This window comes from Hemicordylus capensis, chromosome 3 (assembly GCF_027244095.1).
Source record: "Hemicordylus capensis ecotype Gifberg chromosome 3, rHemCap1.1.pri, whole genome shotgun sequence".
Classification (NCBI taxonomy): Eukaryota; Metazoa; Chordata; class Lepidosauria; order Squamata; family Cordylidae; genus Hemicordylus; species Hemicordylus capensis.
The window spans coordinates 261,711,330-261,731,470 of record NC_069659.1 but is presented as its reverse complement, the minus strand read 5'-3'; the positions used below and the strand labels follow the sequence as shown (position 1 = coordinate 261,731,470).

Sequence of the window (20,141 nt, the reverse complement as noted above, 5' to 3'; positions counted from 1 at the left end):
ACCTGCCAGGCCAGCCACACCTCCTAAATGAGGGGAGTAACAGCAGGAGAGAGGGCATGCCCTCAACTCCTGCCTGTAGGCTTCCAGTGGCATCTGGTGGGCCACTGTGTGAAACAGGATGCTGGACTAGATGGGCCTTGGGCCTAATCCAGCAGGGCTGTTCTTATGAGGTTAAGAGAGCAAGTGTTCTTTTAACCCCATTTTGGTAATCGTCTGCCAGCCCTGGCTGCTTGCAGGGCTCCTGGCCGGCTTTGAGTAGGGGGGGGGTCCCCATATTGCACTGCATATCTGTGCTGTGCAATATGGGGGTTCCAGGGGGCAGGGCAACACCTCCCAGCACCCTAATCTCCATGTTGTCTAAGGCGGCCATGCCCATACTCTCAACGGGAATCGTCTGTGGGGAGGTAAACTTTTTAAGGCTTCCTCCCTGCTGACCCTGTAAGCCCTCTCTCACCAATCATGAGAAAGGGCTCACAATGTTCTCTGTAATGGTCCTCTCAGGAGATATCTCAGAGGGGAGGTATCTTTGAGAATTGCTTCCTCAGAAGCTGAACTGAGATACAATGTGTTGCAGTGGTGAGATTTATACAAAGTTAGTGGTTAGACACTGGGGAGACTGGTGTGTCATTCAGACATGCACACCACTTTAATAAGTACTATATTACTGTGCATTAGTTTTAGTGTCTATTTGAATGTGGAGCATTAATATGTTTTATAGAACTGCTCTTTATACCACTTTGGGAGCAGACATGAATACCTTTTATACTGGGAAAAATAAGTTCTCGCCAGTGTACTTAGTGTAAAAGCCATGCAGTACACAGGGAGCATGCACTTGTCCACAGCATTTCAGCTGATGGGCTTCTCTACATCAGGCTGCCAATTAGAGGTTTGTTATGGGATGTAAAAAGATGAGGCTAAATTGTGTCCAAGGCAGCCTGTAACAGAGCCAGCCAATGAAGCCAGATCTCTGGATTGCCAGCATTAGGTTTATAGCTTCCCAGGGACTGAAAAACTTCAAATACAAAGAGATAGTGCTTCCTAAGGAGTTAAGTATTAATCCCGGCAGACACAACTCTGAAATGCCAGACAGGGTGTTTACTCACCAAACCGTTTTCGTGTCCACCAGTGAGGCTCTTTAATTGCTGAGAATTTTACATCAGGATGTAACCTGAGCCTGTCATAAAGATCTGTTGTTCCACACTTTGGCTGGCCTATGATGTAGAAATGGGGAAGGCAGCGCAGCCGGTAGTGCTTCTCCTTGTAAGGATACAAATGGTTCCAAAATACCTTTCTGAGGTAATCAAATATTGCCCGAAAACGTTTGGAATATAACGCATAGGAGTTTGTAGCATAAGGATCTGTGGTAGTGTTTCCTCTGTATTCTTCATACCAGCAAGGATTCTTGCTGTTTGGAAGAAACTTGTTAGGTATTACTGAGAACATCTGCAAAACAAAGAATAAAAGCTTTAGTGAAAACAGCGAATGAAAATATGGTCTCATTTCCAGCTTTACAATAATCACAGTGGTAGGACTTTCCAACGATTTTAATGTTAATCTACCCCAAGGTGCTGCACGGCTTAAATCAGGATAATGTGTAGATCTGGCAATGAAGAGGGATTTATCTTTAAACTCCAGTTTTAGACCCAGAAAAGATTAACATAATCACCATAATCAATAATCAACAGATCAGATTATTTTGCCTAAATCTTGCAGAACCTAAACCCTTCTGGGGTAAGTCTCATATACCCCGTAACATGGAAAACCTCAATAAATGCTTCCATATGGCAGCCACTCTACATAGGAGAGATCATATTTAAAGTTGCCCTGACCATGTAGGCAGGGTCTTTATCTGACAACTGCTGAAAATGTGCAGTGGTGGAGTTTGGCAGGGGTGGAAAATGGGCAATGAAGGATAACGCCTGGTCTTGGCTGGCCTATTGGAAATTAACTGAACTAACTGCTACTGTTTTTTTCATTTTGTCTCTGTGAAACTGGTGCCAAATGAGAAAAGACTTGGGGCTTCAGCAACAGGAACTGGGCTGAGCCATGTCTGTAACTAGTTTGGAGAGCACGATAGCCATATTAGAAACAGCACATGATTCACATGCTACTTCCAGCCTGACCAAGTCCCTGTACAAACTCAGTGAAGCACCACAGAACATTCTGCAATTTTGCCAAAAGAATGTCTTTTGAAATTGCAGAACATTCTAGGGTCCCTGGGTTCACACAGGGTGCTCTTCATGTCTTAAACAGTGCACATTTCATGCTGCTTCTGGCATGATCATCCTGTGGCAAACACAGAACGAATTTATCTGGTACAGAAACCTAATACTTTATACTATTGAAAGTATACAGTTGATCTCAATGATATCTATACATTACATTTATTGTTGAAGCAAGGAGGTGAGGGCAGCAAGGGGATTTTCAAAGCCAAATCTGTAACAAAACTCAAGTGGCTCTTATGGTTTCTATGGAGCTATTTCAGAGTAAATAGTTTAGGCATTTCAATTTACTTAGGCATTTTTAAGCCAGGGATAGAGCACTTCCAGCTCCCATGAAAACAGTCACAAAGATCCTAGTTCAATATTTATTTCATTACTTCACTTAAAATCATTAGGGATATAGTGCACCAATTTTAACAAAGTGAACATGTGCAACGACTTCTAAGAATGGTCCCAGTTCTGTGCTGTGTGAACACAGGAGAACCTTATTGAAGTAGTCTGAAGAATAAGTTGCAAGGAATAATAATTAGGTAACACTAATTTAGATGAAGATGAAATGAGTACATCAAATTAATGTTCAGGTTTAAAATTTTGAATTACAAAGTCTAAATATATGGGCCCACCAATATCCCACCAATATATGGGCCCACTCTTGGCTTACTAGCAAAGCATAAACATCATCCCTCACACGAAACATGTATCAAAGAACACCCTCCCCCTAAAACTAGAGGTACACAAATTATGTCTGGACCTGATACCCCAAAATTATGCTCAAAGTCGATTGAAAATTTAGCAAAAGATTCTCTGAGTTCATTCAGAGTGCTTTTTCCTGTTCTGTACTGAGCAAGTGCAGCCTGCTCTTCTTGCCATATTTAAATGAGAAGGGATAGGACAAATAGTGTTGTGCCCCACCCCGAAATTACTGTTGCTACACATCTTTCTAAAAATTAAACACTGACCCCTCTCTCCTTAGTAGCAAGCATACCACACATTACTACAGAACACAGACTTCCTCTTCTCCAAATCCAGCCCTAGCTTGCTGAAATCCGATCTAGCTGCTCTCACAATTATATAACCATTCCCCCATTTCTCCAGTTCCACTACCACAGGCAAGTTCTTCATTCTGTGTGCCTATCTCCCCAACGAAGAGCTTCATTGGTGTCAATGCACAATGCAGAAGAAATCTGTGCAAGGGTTTAAAAAGCTAATGAGCACCTTTTCTCCTTAACCAAAATACATAATCCCCAGTCCAAGACAATGCTGGTGCAAAGCATCTGGCGTTATTGCCTATTTTCCTTTCTAGGATGGGAAGTGGGAGGGAGATAAGCCAGCCAAGAGTACCTGCCAGGAGAAGAGTGAAGGTCTAGAGAAAGGACTTATTCTCTGCCGGAGGAGAATAAAGGAGAGAACAGAAGCAGGAACTAAAGTGGACTAAAACACAGATTTAGAAATGCTGCTGACTGGTCCAGCTCAGTCAATCAAGAGGACTGCAGGGCATGGCAGAATGAGACAAAGCAACAGACCCTGTTCTGGCAACCTAACTGAGGTTCCTAATGGAGGAAATGCCAGCAGTTTGAAACAAAATGGCAAAAATACTATGAGATATCCTGGCTGCAGATTGCTTCCCAGTCCTCATCACCAGAATTAAGTTGTTGGTCACCATGGCAACCATATTTGTGGACTGCTGTCTAAGTAATTGATGGGAATACTTTCATTGTTGAGAAACACTATTTCCTAATTGTTAGAGAAAAGTTTGGTATATTACTATATCTGCTTCAGAATTATTTTAGGACTTTAGAATTGTTTTAGGAAGGGAGACTGTGCTTCAAAATATTCATAATATCATTTAAGCTTGTCCTCAACTGATCACTTGCTCCTTCTTCTTGCTGTGCTGTTTATAACCTAGCTAGCTTCCCACACACTTACAAACATTCATCAGTTTTTCTACATTTCCTTGAACCAACTAACTCCTTTCTGACAACTCGTCATATCAGCAACCACCTTGGAAGAACAAGGCTAGAGGCTAGGAAAAAATAAGGTATGTTTAGAGATTTCCCTGCTTACTCATTTCAGATTGGGCTAGCAATAGCAGTAGCAGACCCGGTTCTGTTCACATGCATACCTGCATCTACTGTATGAGGCTATACAAAAGCATTTAATGATAAAGCAGTTTTCACGTCTGAGATCCATACCTCCATGTTCTAACTAGGCCACATGTACAATTGAAGTCACTCATAATTTTCAGGACCAGATATGACTCTATGTCCACATTTGCACACTTCCCACAAATTTTTGCACATTTGCACAATTGTTTTTGTTCTATGCAATTGATTTTAATGTTTTAATCCTGTGAAAGAGTTCTGTTTTTACTGTTTTATATTGTTTTGAATTGTGCACACCACCTAGAGACACACATATCAGGCAATATATAAATATGTTAGATAAACAAACTCACTCTTTCCTTACCCACCCATATACAGTCAGTCATATCAGATACTGATTGTTACATCTGTACAACAGCAGCCATTACTAGTATAAGCTAGTACACTAAATCCTTGCTACAAGGATCCTTGCTAAATCCTTGCTACAAAATCATCCACTAGTCCAAATCTTGGACCCTCAACTTCCCATATTCCTCAAAGGTAAAAGGTACACAAATGTTTCAGTCTCCAGCTGAGATACTGGAACAGAGAAGCGTTTCAAGCACTTATAAGACTGTCTATTCAAATATTCTTCACTGCAAGACCTAGAAGTCAGCGGCAGCTGCTGTTGCCCCTAAGTGCAGCTCCCTGATTTGTTGTTCATTAGGCCTGTGCAGAGGTTCAGCCAAAGCCAGATATGCCACATAGTTCGCCTGGCACCATGCAAAGGTGACTATACCCACCATGCAGTGCTGTGTTTTGCCCAGCACTAGTGGGGCTCCTTTAAGGGAAAAAGACCACTCCCAATCCCCAGTGCCACCTTGGAAGGTGTGCACAGAGCACTAGGAAGTGCTTCCAGCAGTCCAAGATAACATCCTAAGATGGCACTGGGGCTTGACAGGGTTATGTTTCTCTTCAAGCGCCCCCTTCCCTGCAACCTTGGGAAAAGTGCAGCACTCACAGAGATCACCACAGTGGGAAATGACTCTCACAATGAAAGTGTGTTGACAAAGTGGCCTCCACTGGTCTACACTATTGCCGCTATAGTACCTACTTGGTAATACCTAGAGCATGCATAAAGAAAAGAATACAGTGGCTAATGAATCCACCGTGTCAAATGGCAAAGATTTCCTGAAATGAATTGTATCTGCCATGTTCGTAGTCAGTAAACAGACATGTGTTGACTAAAAATACATCACTAGATTGATGTTGAGGAAGTATTCCAACACAAAGAAATCAAGCAACATTTTAATGAAGCAACAAATTCTTCCTCTCTTATACTCACATGAAACTCTTGTTTCTTCAGATCTTCCAAGTCTGGAAGATGTCTTGTTTTGAATGTAGTCTTTGAAGCAATTGTGTCAATAATTACTTTAATGCTTGGATAATCCTTTGCATATGAAATATTCATTTTAGATGCCTGGTAATGGTCTTTTGTATCACAGAGGCTTGCATTGTCCATTAAGTTTGAATTGCTAGTAAAAGCTCCAAAATGAAGTGCTGGTGGCATTAGCAAGAGGCTAGGTTTAGCTCCAGTCAGTATATAGGATGCCATTACTAGCATCATTATTAGTAATCCAAACATTAAGCTGCATAGCTTCCCTTTCTTCAGGCAAAATAGTCCAGTCCAACTCTCACTGTGATCAGTCCTTACTTCCAAAACTGCAAGCAAGTTCATCTGTTTGCTATCCACGTGCAACAGAACTTTATTTTCTCCTCTACACAGAGGGCGCTTTTGACTGTTGTGACTTGGCCCTCGGCACCTGAAACACTGTTTGTGCAAGTCATTTGGTAACAATGCTATGCAACAATGAATGCAATGCCTCATATTAGTACCATGAAAGTATTGGCGTAAAAATCCATTTACAGCAGACAAGCAGCAAGTTCATTTTTCTCCCAAGCAATCAAGAATGCTTTGTGCAATCCAGTGAAGAATTGAGAATGTAAAAAAAAAAAAAATCTGATTAAAACCAAAATAGATTATAATTATTGAAACAAATATGGCAGTGTCTTAGATGCACATAAAATGTGGACCAAATATGTTTTATAAAGGAGGCTCAATGAGGAAAAAAATAGTAAAAATAAAAGCAACTAGCTCAGGTTTTTCCCATTGAACAAAAGGTGACTAATGGGACTTCATTTAACAGAGTGAAAAGAAACAAAACACAAAATGAATTCATTGTCCTTTTGATTCTTTTTTTTTTTAAAGAAAAGGTATATGAGAAAGAAGATGCTTTTGAGAATTAAATAACTTCCTTTATGTAACTTCCAAGACTGAAGAATTCTTTGGGAAGCTTCATCTTTACAAACATTGCTTTGGAGAATTTTGTTGAATAACCTAAAGAGAGAGAGAGAGAGAGAGGTAATGTAAAATAAAGAAGTTGGCTCAGAAGGTGCACTAATATGTTATATTAAAACTGCATTGTCCCCACCGCACATTAAAATCATCAAGAGAGGTCCATCTCCATATAAATGCCTGCTTGTCTGGCGATGACTCTGGAATGGACCTTCTCTATAGTTGTTCCTAGGCTGTGGAATGCACTCCCTATAGACATTTGTGGCTTAACAACTTTACCAGCATTTAAAAGAGCCCTTAAGACATACTTTTTTAGCCAGACTTTTAATAATTTTTGCATGTTTTAAATTTTTTAATTGTTTTTAATAGTTGGTTTTATTCTGTTTCTAATGTTTTTATTTTTGTGACCTGCCTAGAACCTTTGGAGTCAAATTAAATAAATATATAAAATAAATAATAAAATAAAATGTTTTGTCACTGTATTAAACACTGGGCAATAGTGTTAAATGAATAATTGTAATAATCTTTACTCAAGTGAGTGGAAAATCCTGAGTTAGGAGAAATATGTGGGGAACCACAAGCCTACATGGCCTAAACAACTTAGGATCACAGTTTCTAAATGATCTCCTGCTTCCATATGAGCCTGGAGACCAAAATAATAATGAGAAGAAAGTCCCCAAAAGGTGTTCAGAATATGAGTTTGAGGGGAATTGTCAATTTTCCCACTGGGTTTCAGCATGAGCCACCTTTAGAAGCACAGAAAAGCCTCTTGTCACTTGCATGAAGTTCAACTAATGTAGATGCTCAACAAAGTATGATGCCTTCATTTTATTTTCCTCAATAAACCATATTTAGCACCCACTAGAGTTTTCACCTTCCCATTTCGCTGCCCTGGTTTTGGTTCTACCCTCTTTTTCTCTCCCTATATAAACCTACCGAACTCTTGAGATCTTCAGACATCTTGATCAGCACATCTGAGCAAGACATTCTCATTTGGCAGTGGCCAAAGGAAACACTTCTCTATTAGTCATGAGTTTTCAACTCTGGAACTCCCTCACTTTGACCATCTCTCAGGTTCCCTCTCCGAATTGTAGAAAATAACTAAAGTGTTGCTTCTCCTCTCCCTGGCTTTTAATCAAATGTGTCAGCTTTGATGGAGTCTAATGCATGCTGCGGAATTAAAATTGTTGATTACTTTTAGCTTTTTAATTTGTATTGAGAATTTATATGGTATTATTAGCTACCTTGGGAATCCCTGTAAGTCAGAAGCAAAATATAAATAACCTATATAGATGAACTGTGGAGAAAATTGGAAGTGATGGTGGTTTCAATGTCAGCTGATGAAGTTCAAAAAGGCAAGATGGGGTATTATACAATGGTCAGGGGTGTACCAAGGTTGGAGTGGGCCTAGAGAAAAGAGCTTAAAATGGGCCCCTTGCTGCCTTCCTCTCCTTCTCCTGGCCCCATGTCTCTGCTGCAGAAGAACATTAAGCACACACGTAATACAGTGCAGCAGATTAACAGAGGACAGAAGACTACAGTTACAATGTGTAAACAACAGCAGAACCAAATAATACAACAGTATCAGCTTTGTGAAATACAAGAGGGCAATTCATGATTGGTACCACAAGACTAGCTCTCCTCCCCTTCTGTGGGTTCCAAAGGAAGTTTCTGTTCCAAGCTTAACAATTTTTATCACGGCTGTGAGTTTTTAGATATAGATATAGATATATCATTTGGAAATGGCAGGTAAAGGGATATCCAGGCAAACCAATTTAAAAATAGCAAACAATCAGGAAGGATGTTAGGCTAGCTCCACTCTTCTCCAATCCTCAAGTACTGTGATCCATTCTGGGAGCAAGGAACATTTTTTTGAGAACTTGTTTGGTTGAAAAACAATTGAACATATTTTCAACAACCACAGCACCACCAAAGAACCAATCAATAAACCCCTTGCTGCCACCCCCTCTTTCCTTTCCACAGAGAGAAAACAACTCACTACAAGTTGGAAAAAGATCACTTCACATCATCAGGACCTAGAGGAAAGAACCCAATCATTTAAAATCATTTTTTAAGAGTTAAAACTTGATCAGGCACAATCTCTCTCTCTCTTGCACACACACATGCACACTCCATAAATGTGGAAAGCAGAAAAAGAAACAAATCACAAAGCCTCTCTGCTGCTGCAGCAACTGCTGCTGATCTCCTCCACTCCGACTGAGAACAAGGAAATCGGAAGTCACAGAGAACCTACTTGGGAGGACTGCAGCTCACATTCCTGGCTCCAGGACTGAAGAGCGGGCAGGGACTGGAGAGAGGACAGGGACAGGCCTTGGGGGGCCCTCAGAGGCTGTGGGCCAGGAGACATTTGTCTTCCTCCATCTCATTAACAGTGTGCCCATGACAATGGTATCATGATTGTTACATTAATTGCTTCATCCAGGCCAATGTTTTAAAACACCCCGTGTTAAACCCAGATCTCAGACTAGCCTAGAAGGGTGACAGAGTTGTAGAAGGAAAGATAGTAGCCTACCTGAAAATTAAACTTTACATGCATTAAAATTATTCTGCATTCCAAATCTCATCCTGAAGCATCCCTGGCTCTCGACAGAGAGTTCCCTGAAGACTGTGATACAGATTGCAAGAAAAATGAACACTCTGACCAAGATTATTTAGTGGACATTTGTGGGGTAAGGAAGCTGTTTCAAAAGGGAACAGCAACAGTGTTTGAATTAAAACTTTAGATACAAATGTATGAGGAAAGAGAGGTAGCAGCATGTTGACAGCTCTTGAGGAGTAATGATCAAGAAGAAGAGACTCAGAGGGAGCAGTGGTTAAGAGCTTAGGAGTAGGCCCACATAAGCCCCTAGAGAGCCTTCAAAAAGGATGCATGGGGTCATAGTATCATATGTATATGCAAAGTGTTGAGTCAGGTTATGCTCTAAGAATTATACATTACATCTTAATTTTGAGCTATCCTTTCTTTTTGACAGTTGGAGATTTGTCATAGGACTAAACCACATTCAGAGGATTTTTTGCAGTATTTCTAGCAATATTCAGAACTGCTCAAAAGTAGAAAATTAATGATCTGCTTATACTTGTTCAACACACACAAGGATATGAGATTAAGAAGGGGATGATTGTACAAATACACACAACTGAATGGATTCATTTTTGATAGCTTATGTTTATTTCTCATATCAACCATAATTCTTCAGTACAGAATTTATCTAATAGGGTGTTTGTTTTTAAAAAGGCGTATTTTTTATTATTCCTGATCATCTTTTGATTTATGTTATTTTTTAAACATTAATCTTTTTTAAAAAAAATAAGTAATCTTTTAAAAGATTACTACTATAAAAATAATATGCAGCATCAGAGTAGATAATCATGATTAAGCACCATTAAAATCAACAGGACTAACTTAAGCCCCATTTTCTTGTTTTCAAATATAAGCATAAATAGAAAAAGAATCAAACACGCATGAATTCACACAATTCCATTACCAAATATATCACACAGTCCATCTCCTCTCATTGAAACTTAATTACACGGATATACATAATCCGGTACCTTACCATTCCAATATTAATCCAGTTCCAATATCTATAGCATCAGCCTCAGTGGAGTTTTTGTAGTATGCAAGTTTAAATATGTCCCATTAATTTCAATGGGACTAAGTATGGATATTTTCCATTCCTTTTTTAAATTGGATGAAGCCCACAAATATGTGGGGCTATAGTAATCTAAGATTACAAGCTTCTCAATCATTACATTAGTTTCTATTTTCCAGTCCTTGCTCGATTCTTAACCCCAGTGATCATTAGTAACTACTTTATAAAGAAAAAATACCTCTGAAGAGGAGTTAATTGAATGTCTCTTTTTTCTAAGATCAATAAAGTGTATTCAATCTCTCACAAAGGAACATATAATATTATTGCAGATAAAAGCTAAAATAGCAGGAACAAGAGGATACCTTATCTGAACAGTATATTTCAACTGATAGAGAGGGTATGGCAGAAAACACCAGGATCCTGTAGAAATGCAGAGCACTGGATTCAGCATTTTTCCTTGGCAGCTTCTAGAATAGTGGGACTCCAAAGCCCCACTGTATAGACAGAGCTCATGGCCGTTTGGATCAGAACCAATAGATTAAACTACACTAATTACATTTACATTTTTATTACAATTTGCTTTGTGGGGCAGAAAACCCTATGCTTACATTGATATTTTTTATTTTTTTTATTAAGAAATATAAAATAATGATTTCAAAATAGCACTGAAACAGAACATAGTTTTGCTCATTTAGGTTTACCTAAATATACTGTATTTACCCAAATGCAGCATCAACATTACAAGAAAAGTAAACCAAGGCATTTCTAAGAAATTAAAAGCAGCATTATACACCAAGCACTGCTTGTTTTCTCACCCCACAGAAACAAGTGAAGAATGTGCTTAAAAGATCTGTGTCCTCTACTGTTGGGCAAGAGTACAAGGGACTTTTCTACTAGAGCTGAGATAATTTTTTGTGAGTTTCAATTCTGTTGTTGAAACTTGCATGTTCAGTAAGGGAGAATCTTTTGCTGAAAAGCCAAGCAAAATCCCACAAAAATTTAAAAAAAACCCACAAAAAAACAAGTGTTGGACAGCCATCAGAGCTTAGCTGTGCAAAGCTCTCCCAAGCCTCATTTGTAAGGGTCAGGAAACTGTACAGTTCCTGAGCTAGCCCCACAGGGCACAGTTAAAGGAAGCTCCTTGGTCATGAAGTCAAAGGAGCTGTGCAGAACTGGAGTATGTATAACTACCTCAACCCATTGTATACGCTCTGTAAACCCTCCTGCCCAGAATGCTTTGTTCTGATCCCAGAGTAGTTAGGACAGTATTTGCAGATTTATGGCCTACAACAAATACCATTTACAATGAAGACACACATCCACATTCCAGATGCAATTTTATAAATAAATGTAACATATATAAGAAGGCAGATGTAAGATATGAAGCTTGACTTAGTGAAACCTCCTTATATCCATTGAACTGCATTTAACACTACCTAAAATCTCATGCCCTTGTTTTGGTGACAATCTATATGAGAATTCAAGATTCCATTTGTTCCTAAGCAGATCCAAACCAGAGTCCAGATCTCCTTGCACAAAGGAATATAGGTATTTATTAAGTTTTGGGAGAGAGGACATCTTAATGACGTGCACTAATATATCTGGAATTGTCAGGGCTGCCAGGGCATCTGCAAGGCACTAGATGGGGGTAATTGGAACTCCTCTTGCAGGGCTGCGAAGGATTTGTAGCAATCGTCTTTGTTTATCAGCTGTGATAGCGGATTAATGCCTTTTACCACCCAATGTTTCCATAAGATTGGCTGTTTTCTAATTAGTATGTACGGGTTTCCCCCACAGTGTCCATGTGTGTAAAGGGATCATGTTGATGTGCAAAAGGATCAAAGTTCAGTTGTCTTGCTAGTACACAACCTCCTTCAAGTGGAGGAGAGCAGGTCCATACCTGCTCCTCTAATCGCTGCCAATGCTGTAATCCCGGAGCTCCCACCAGCTATGCCCGCATGCCAGTGGGGCATCTCCCAGCTGCCCCTGCACAATGCCTCTGTACGTGCATAGCAGACATTTGCAGGTCAGCAAACCAACCCACTTTGGTGTCCCTAGGAGCTGTTACCCATGGGGAACAACGGGATGTTTGGGGTTTCCCCATTGTTTCCTATGGTCTTATTTCTAAAGCCATCATCATATACTGGTCTGTACAAAGTTTTTACAGCTGATATGGTGCAGAAGTTAACATGGGCACTTTTCATTCCATTCTTTTTAGAGAACAAGTGAACATGTAAAGTAGCTTAATTCTCATTTTAAACTGAAGGTTTTTGGATTACTGAATATTAACATTTTAGTTGATCCTAATAAAAATATTTGCTTATTTTGGCTTTTGGTTTCAAACAGTTATTCCAAATACAAGACTAGAACATCGCAAACATGCCATCAACAGAGCAGTTGCAACAGAGCTCCATGTACTTGGTGACAGAGAATTATTTAGTTTCCTAAATACTGTAGGGCTTAAAATCACTTCAATGCATATTACCTGCACAATATTTATTACTGTTCACATACCATCTGTTATAATACTAGGTCACCCAATGGAGTTAATTAGTAATTGTTCAGAACAGAGAACTATTTCTTCATACAACATATAAACTAACTTGTAGCTGGCTGCCACAAGATGTGGTGATGGTCAATAGCCTAGATGACTTTAAAAAAAAAAATTCAACAAATTCATGAAGACTGCAACCCTAAATGGAGATGAGCCTCCATGCAAGAGAGACAATATCTTTCCAAAATCAAGATACTGGGAACAAACCATGAATGATCATCATGCTTGAGAATTTCTTGAAGCATTTGGGTTTGCCACTATTGGAAACTTGATGACAGCCATGACAGACCTTGGTCTGATTCTGTTAGATATAATACCGCTCTCTCTGGTTGCTGGATAATCAATTGAGAAACTGTTAGTGTGCATTCAGCCACTCACTCCTGTAACTACCATGTCACTTCTTTGCTGTTGGGAGACAGTAAATTTGTCTTCCTGTTCAATAACTTTCAGAGGAGCACACCATTCCTAATTTATCACAAGATGTCCTTCTCCAGATTTCAAATATGTTGTTTGTCAACAGTTTCATAACTGTCTTATGTAAGGAACTCAAATTTTATTTGCATCTTTCTGGCATGTCAAACCAGAAAGATTTATGCAATTAAGATTCCAGTCTGTGCTGCTGCTGCAGATTGCTGTGCAGAGGTCCCTTAAGGAATGCAGTAGATACCAATTGTTCTGTTGGAGTAGAAAATGTCCTCCATTTATTTTAATATTTTACCCTCAAGAGCTGCTGTGAATTAAGTGTGATAACAAAAATTACAAAAAGGATATAACTAAGGGAAAAAGTTTCCCACAGCTATAGTAGAATGGATATTAAATTATCTTAAATTCAAAATTGTATGATTAGAATAAATTATGCCAATTAGGTAGTTACATAAATTTGCTTGATTAGTGTAATTCAGATACATGTAACTTGTTTTAGTTTCCTAACAAAATCCTGGCATGTGTTTGTTTTCAGTGTTCTTTCACAAGAGACACATATAAAACACATATACTTGAGAGCAGGAGTGATGGAAAAGGAGCAACAAGTAAGAGGCAGGGTGAAGTACTTTAATCTGTACAAGAGGCAAAGTAGACAAGACCATAAGAGATGCAGGATAAATCTCCTAGTAGCTTTCTAAAGCCACTTTAGGCTTTCTAAAAAGAATCTGATATGTAGTGGAACGGAAGACCTAACTCTTCTATCAAAATTTTCAGATCAAAATTGCCCCCGCCAAAAGTCTTGCTACGCATGAGAGGCAAGGGTTTAGTATTCTCCCCCCCCACTGACACACACACACTTGTGTGTTTTTAAAAAGCCATTAGGATACTGATCATCCATCTCTCAGTGCCTCATGCAGTCTTTCCCAAATCCCTTGTGTTCACTGAAGAGCTATCCCGTTTGGTTTTATCATTTTAAAGCATATATTTTCAAGTTATAAAAGGGTAAGGTGGCTTCCCCCCCCCCAGATTCTTAGGACAAATTTACACAGCTAAGTTCTTTCATGTGGCCATGAACATGACCACATGGAGATAGCTTAGAGTGAAGAGTGAGACTGCAGACATCTCCATGAATGTAGCTGTACCTTTTCTAGCTTCTTACATATCTATATATAAGATATATAATAATAATAAACACATAACCTGCCATTCAGCTTCAGTAACTTTCCAGGGCAGCTTATAATCAATATTTAAGCACAATTAAAATACAAAATTATTTTTTTAAAAGGTGTAACAAATCAAATCAGTATGGTTTCAGATCAATTTTATGAGTACCTTCAAATTCAGCTGCCAGGTTGATATTGAGTCAGTAGGCAACATTCAGGCTAAGTCCCACAGAAATTAATGGGATTTAAGTCAGTCATGACAAAGTAGTGTTGATGATTTCAGTGGTTCTTAGTCATGATGCTACTATGACTTGTAGGGAAGCGTCTTTTGGTTGTGGGAGTGTGTGGCTTGAGGTAGCCCAGGACTTATTTTGGAATGTACAGAACCAGTTCCTTATTCATTTAAACATATACAGAGCATTTCTGGCCAGGAGGGAAGTGTATTTGGCAATGTCATGTGCAGAAACAAGGCTTTTAGACTGGGAGCACAGAGTACAAAAACTGTATTTCATGGCAACATTTGTGAAAAAGTAGGAAGAGCACCTGCATACAGAGGGTTTCAAGTTCCCTCCCGGGCATCTCCAAGATAGGACTGAGACCCTCATGCCTGCAAGCTTGGAGAAGCTGCTGCTAGTCTGTATATACATTGTTGAGCTAAATGGACCAATGGTCTAACTTGGTAGAAGGCAGCTTCCTATGTACCTATGCACGGAATTAGCAGTCTCTTCCCCTTCAGTAGTTCAGTAGCAGAGCTTCTGCCTTGCATGCAGAAGGTCCCAGGATCCTTGGCATCTCCAGGCAGAGCTGCGAAAGTCTCCTGTCTGAAACCCCTGGAAAGCCATTGCCGGGCAGTGTAACAATACCGATGGACTATTGGCTAGATGGACCAATGATAACAATACTGAACTAGATGGATTAAAGGACTTGGTATGAGGCATTTATAAAATGCATAATACATATAAATTACACTTTGTATAAATGCAACTGATGAATGCAGATTAAGTAAAAGGACAATATAAACAATTCAACAAATTAAGGATGATAGCAGCCAAAGAAAACAGCACTGCTCTCAGACTATAACTCAGAAGCTAACCTTCTAACAAAACTTCCAGTCAGTTGCCAGCAAAAGCTTTTTAAAGACAACATACATTTTAGTTTCTGGCAGACTGACATGAGAGAAATATTTATTTATTTTTGAAATTTTATATCCCACTTTTCCTCCAAGGAGCCCAGAGCAGTGTACTACATACTTAGGTTTCTCCTCACAACAACCCTGTGAAGTAGGTTAGGCTGAGAGAGAAGTGACTGGTCCAGAGTCACCCAGCAAGTATCACAGCTGAATGGGGATTTGAACTCGGGTTCTCCCCAGTCCTAGTCTAGCACTCTAACCACTACACCACGCTGGCTCTTATCCAGGCAGAACCTTAGGAATGTGTTCCAGAGTGGGTGCAGCAATAGAAAAAAACATGTCTTGCTCTTGCAGGTTTTATTTGGGTGGATAAAAGAATATGAAGTAGAGACTCCCCTCTTATTTCAGGGAATGGGGAGAGATAAATGGTGGAAATGTTCTAATAGCAGATATTACTATTTACTAATAATCTAATGATCTTGACCAATGTTCTAGCAATTTCACTATGCTTCAAATACCTGCTATTATACAAAGTCTACTTACCAGGTCCTAAATGTGCAAATGACACAAATGCTAGCCTTTTCACAAAGCACTGACGTCCAGGTAGAAACTAGGCTCCCCAATGTATTGTTTAACAAGATGATAGTTTTAATTTTTTACAACCTCTATATTCTTATCTTGGATGCACCGCATGTTATCACATTGAATTGTATGCATGTTCAATATACTGCATTCTTGGGATTAAAACCTAATAAATAATCTTGTGAGTTACAAGGTTGATATTTAATGTTTTGATAGAAATTCGATACTTGAATATGGTTGGGGAGGTATGTAAGAAAAATAATTGTATTATTCAATTTGCTATTCAATTACACAAGGGTTTTTTGTCTGTTTCGTTACACAGTTGTCATGCGTTTACCCTTATTCTCTCAGTTTTCTTTCATTTTTACTGGTTGCTGCCAACTGTGGCTGTGGTGGGCAGCAAGGGGTTCTTTCCACAGTGCTGTGCTGGAGACGGCCATTTTGTTTTCCCCAAATACCTCAGATATATGACAGCATAACATTGGCCCCTATAGAGACCAGCTCTGGCCTGTGAGAACTGTTGGGGAAGCCCCTCCCCCACCTTCCCAGTAGTACGGAAAGACCAGTGTGGCCTGAGAGGAATGCAAGAAAGGATGCACCCAGGCCAGGGAGCTCTTGTCCTCAGCTCCTGAAAAGACCAACAGCCTGAGCTGTTTCATTAATCTTCTGTAATTTGCTCCTTTTAATATTGTAAACCGCCTTGGGTGCCTTTGTCAAGGCAGAAAGGTGGTATAAAAATGTAGTAAATAAATAACAAATAAATACAGTGGCTCACATACTGACAAGCAAAGCACCTGCAGAAGCAGGTGTTAGATGGATGGGGGAGGGGGACACATGAGTTTCTTTGTGTGCCTGCAGTCCATGTGCATTGTTGCCCACTGTTGCTCAACAGAGCAAAGGGGGACTTGTTACACAGCACTCATATCTCCTCTTGAAGCCTTCTGTTGCTGTAGAAACACATCACAGTCCACCCACCCAATCATGTTTTTTTGTAGTTCTTCAGTATTACAAAAAACAAATGCTTGGGGGCTGTCCAAGATCAGCTACAGTACATCTATGTTTCCCCCTCAAAGAGTTATCTGAAGGCTGTTTAAAGTCTTGCTAGCCCTAATAGAGCACACAGACCTCACTCAAAGTAGCTTACATATAGTTCCCACACATTCTTCCATTCAATTAGCTTAGAAGGCCATACTTACTTTTCTTATTAAGTCAAACTAGACAAAAAACAGCCACAGCAGTTTGGAATGGTTTTTAAACTACTATCTGTGCTGTAACTTCTGTGACCAATTCACATGAACAATAAAAGTAATGTAAAATACAAAAAGGTCAAGTTAGAGATGGGATGGATTGTATTCTACTCCAGTGTTTAACATGCTGGGCTTCTCTGATTAACATTTTGTCAACAAACTTTGCATGAACTTGTAGCTATGTACTTCTGAGCAATCAAGGATCTGCCAAAAAAGAAAATCAATTATATGAGAAATCACTAGCCTCTGTGACCTCACCACAACAAGGCTTGAGTAATGGTTTTGAAAGTCCACATGACACATTATGCAGGTCCACGACCTTCTCCACTGAAGTATTCGTCACTCTGCTCAATATAAGGATTGATAAAACTCTGCTCACAGGAAAAAGAAATCATTTTCAAACATCTGTCAAATGGTTTTGGGTTTGTTTTTTTTAAAGGCAAAAACTAAAAGCATGTGGGTCTTTAGTTTTTAAAGAACATTTGGCAACAATCAGAAAATATACACACAAGCTGCCCAACAGTTGCTCAGATGTAAACTTGCAATCATAGTTCAGCTTTTTAAAAGTCCATTATCCTACCAAAGTTCGCAATTATGTTTAAGTAATAATTCTGTAGATCACACCCCAACATGTTACATTTGTCCTAAATAAAAAAATTCAATCCAAGTATGTTAAAACCCATAATTGCTGTATTTACGGGGGTAGGCAGGCATTAGCATAGCTTCACATATCGTAACTTCATATCAAAAGGAGATATAGCTAGTCACTTTGCATTATAGTTTCATTCTTTGGAAAATATGAGTGCTTCATTTTTGTAATGAACTCCTCTGGTTTTACACAAATTCTTGACATGTTGGCGCAGGTGGTGGCGCAGTGGTAAAACTGCCGCCCTGTAACCAGAAGGTTACAAGTTTGATCCTGACCAGGGGCTCAAGGTTGACTCAGCCTTCCATCCTTCCGAGGTCGGTAAAATGAGTACCCAGAATGTTGGGGGCAATATGCTAAATCATTGTAAACCGCTTAGAGAGCTCCGGCTATAAAGCGGTATATAAATGTAAGTGCTATTGCTATTGCTATTGCTATGTTTGTGCAGAATCTACTCAGCTATTTGCACGTTTTAGTTTCACAATAAAATATATTTCCTACTAGAATAAAGTATAACTTTTGAACAGCATATTAAAATAAAGGTTAATTAAAGTTTGATTTGAACTTTTCAAACTAATCTCAGGCTTAAAAGAATCCTATGTAACTGAGCTTTATCTACACTTGCAAGTTTTATAGTGGCAGAACACTTGTAGTGCAGTCTGCCTGAATTACACAGCTGCTCCTGTAGTGCCTCAGAGCCACAGCCTTATTCTTGCAGCCAGATCAGCCCCTGATTCAATGTGAATTCAGATAACATGCCTGTGAAACAATAACTCAGTATAGCAATTGTCACTATCCCATGAACCCAAACTGCAAAGCGAATAGACTGGGCTACAAGAAACATCACGTTTCCTTTCCCCCCCACCTCCTTTCTGTTTGATAGTTTGGAGACATTGGAGATGTGTTTGCAATAGTCAGGAATAAGGATATTGCTATAGATATGCTGGTTTTGAAGTTTACTGAAACATTCACATGTTTCAATAAACTTGAAATAAACATATCTTAAACCATACTTATGAAGATTCATATTATACTAATTTTCCATCTCTCACATAAACAACTAGCTTATATATTATAAAAGTAACATAAAAATGACATGTGTGGGTAAAAATGCTGCAGAGTTATATGTGGTTCAATATATATATATATATAGTTTTGCTGTTCTCATAGCCACATTGAGCAGTCTTCCCAAACATCCCACACTACTCTTGAGATTACACTCTAAAACTAGAAAGAGTTGGGGTTAAGAACACATTCCATCTGCATTCTCATGAAAACAGCTTGGAACCATTACTGCAACATATTCATTACAATCTGCACATTTTTATAGCACAAACTTTGTGTCTCTTTTAACCAGTGCTGAAAGCTTGTGATATTCAGTTCCTCATCAATGGGGACTAAATACATCACAGACTTAAATGTTATAATATGCTGCTGTTTATGGTAATTAATTTTCACTCCCTCCTCATTGAAGTATCATTTGACAGCTAGAAAATGTAGAGACCAAGTGGAAACAAATTAAGATATATAAAGTAATTTGCATATTCATGAATTTATTGGTACTGAGGATTTTTCAAAGCAAACATTATTTTGCTATGCAACAGAAAGATGAAATAAATATTTTAAAGTCACAGAGGACATTTCTTGTTCTCTAGTAGCCTATAATAATAGACTCTATTAGTGCACCTTCCAAAACAATATGGCTGCCATCATCATATGCACACCTGCTTGTGTTATTATATGTTTATTATAGGTGTCCAAGACTGAAAAAAATCAGATTCAGATTGGATCAGGTTTGAACCGGAATCAGAGATATTGGTCAAGGCATTTATCACAATTTGGACCCCTATGCAAGAGTAGTTTCTCTATGAGGTGAAATAAGGCTGGTATGAGGCTGGAGCCAGCACCAATATCCTCCACCCCCATCTCACCTGCGCTTCCTCCTTATCACCAGCATCTGGGTCTGGCTCTTTGAACAGCACATCCCAGGAGAGACAGCGTTGAGCATGTCATTAACCGTGGTGGATGCCTGGCCACATTACTGCTGCACTGCTAAGCCAGCAGCAGCAGTCTACCTTGTCATCTCGACCACTCCTCAGCCCAGCTATCTCCCCTTCTGTCTCC

At 39.2% G+C, this 20,141-nt stretch overlaps 1 protein-coding gene across 4 annotated transcripts in view; it reads right to left on the bottom strand.

Moving 5' to 3' along the window:
* Positions 1 to 20,141, bottom strand: part of CHST15 (carbohydrate sulfotransferase 15) — a 109,829-nt gene that overhangs the window by 25,311 nt on the left and 64,377 nt on the right. For all 4 annotated transcript variants that reach the window (XM_053311547.1, XM_053311546.1, XM_053311548.1 and 1 more), the window contains 2 exons: positions 5,649 to 6,701; positions 1,104 to 1,443 (listed from right to left, as the gene is read on the bottom strand). In XM_053311547.1, the coding sequence (XP_053167522.1) occupies positions 1,104 to 1,443; positions 5,649 to 6,191 (883 nt within the window). In that variant the 5' untranslated portion in view covers positions 6,192 to 6,701. The remainder of the gene's footprint in view (positions 1 to 1,103; positions 1,444 to 5,648; positions 6,702 to 20,141) is intronic.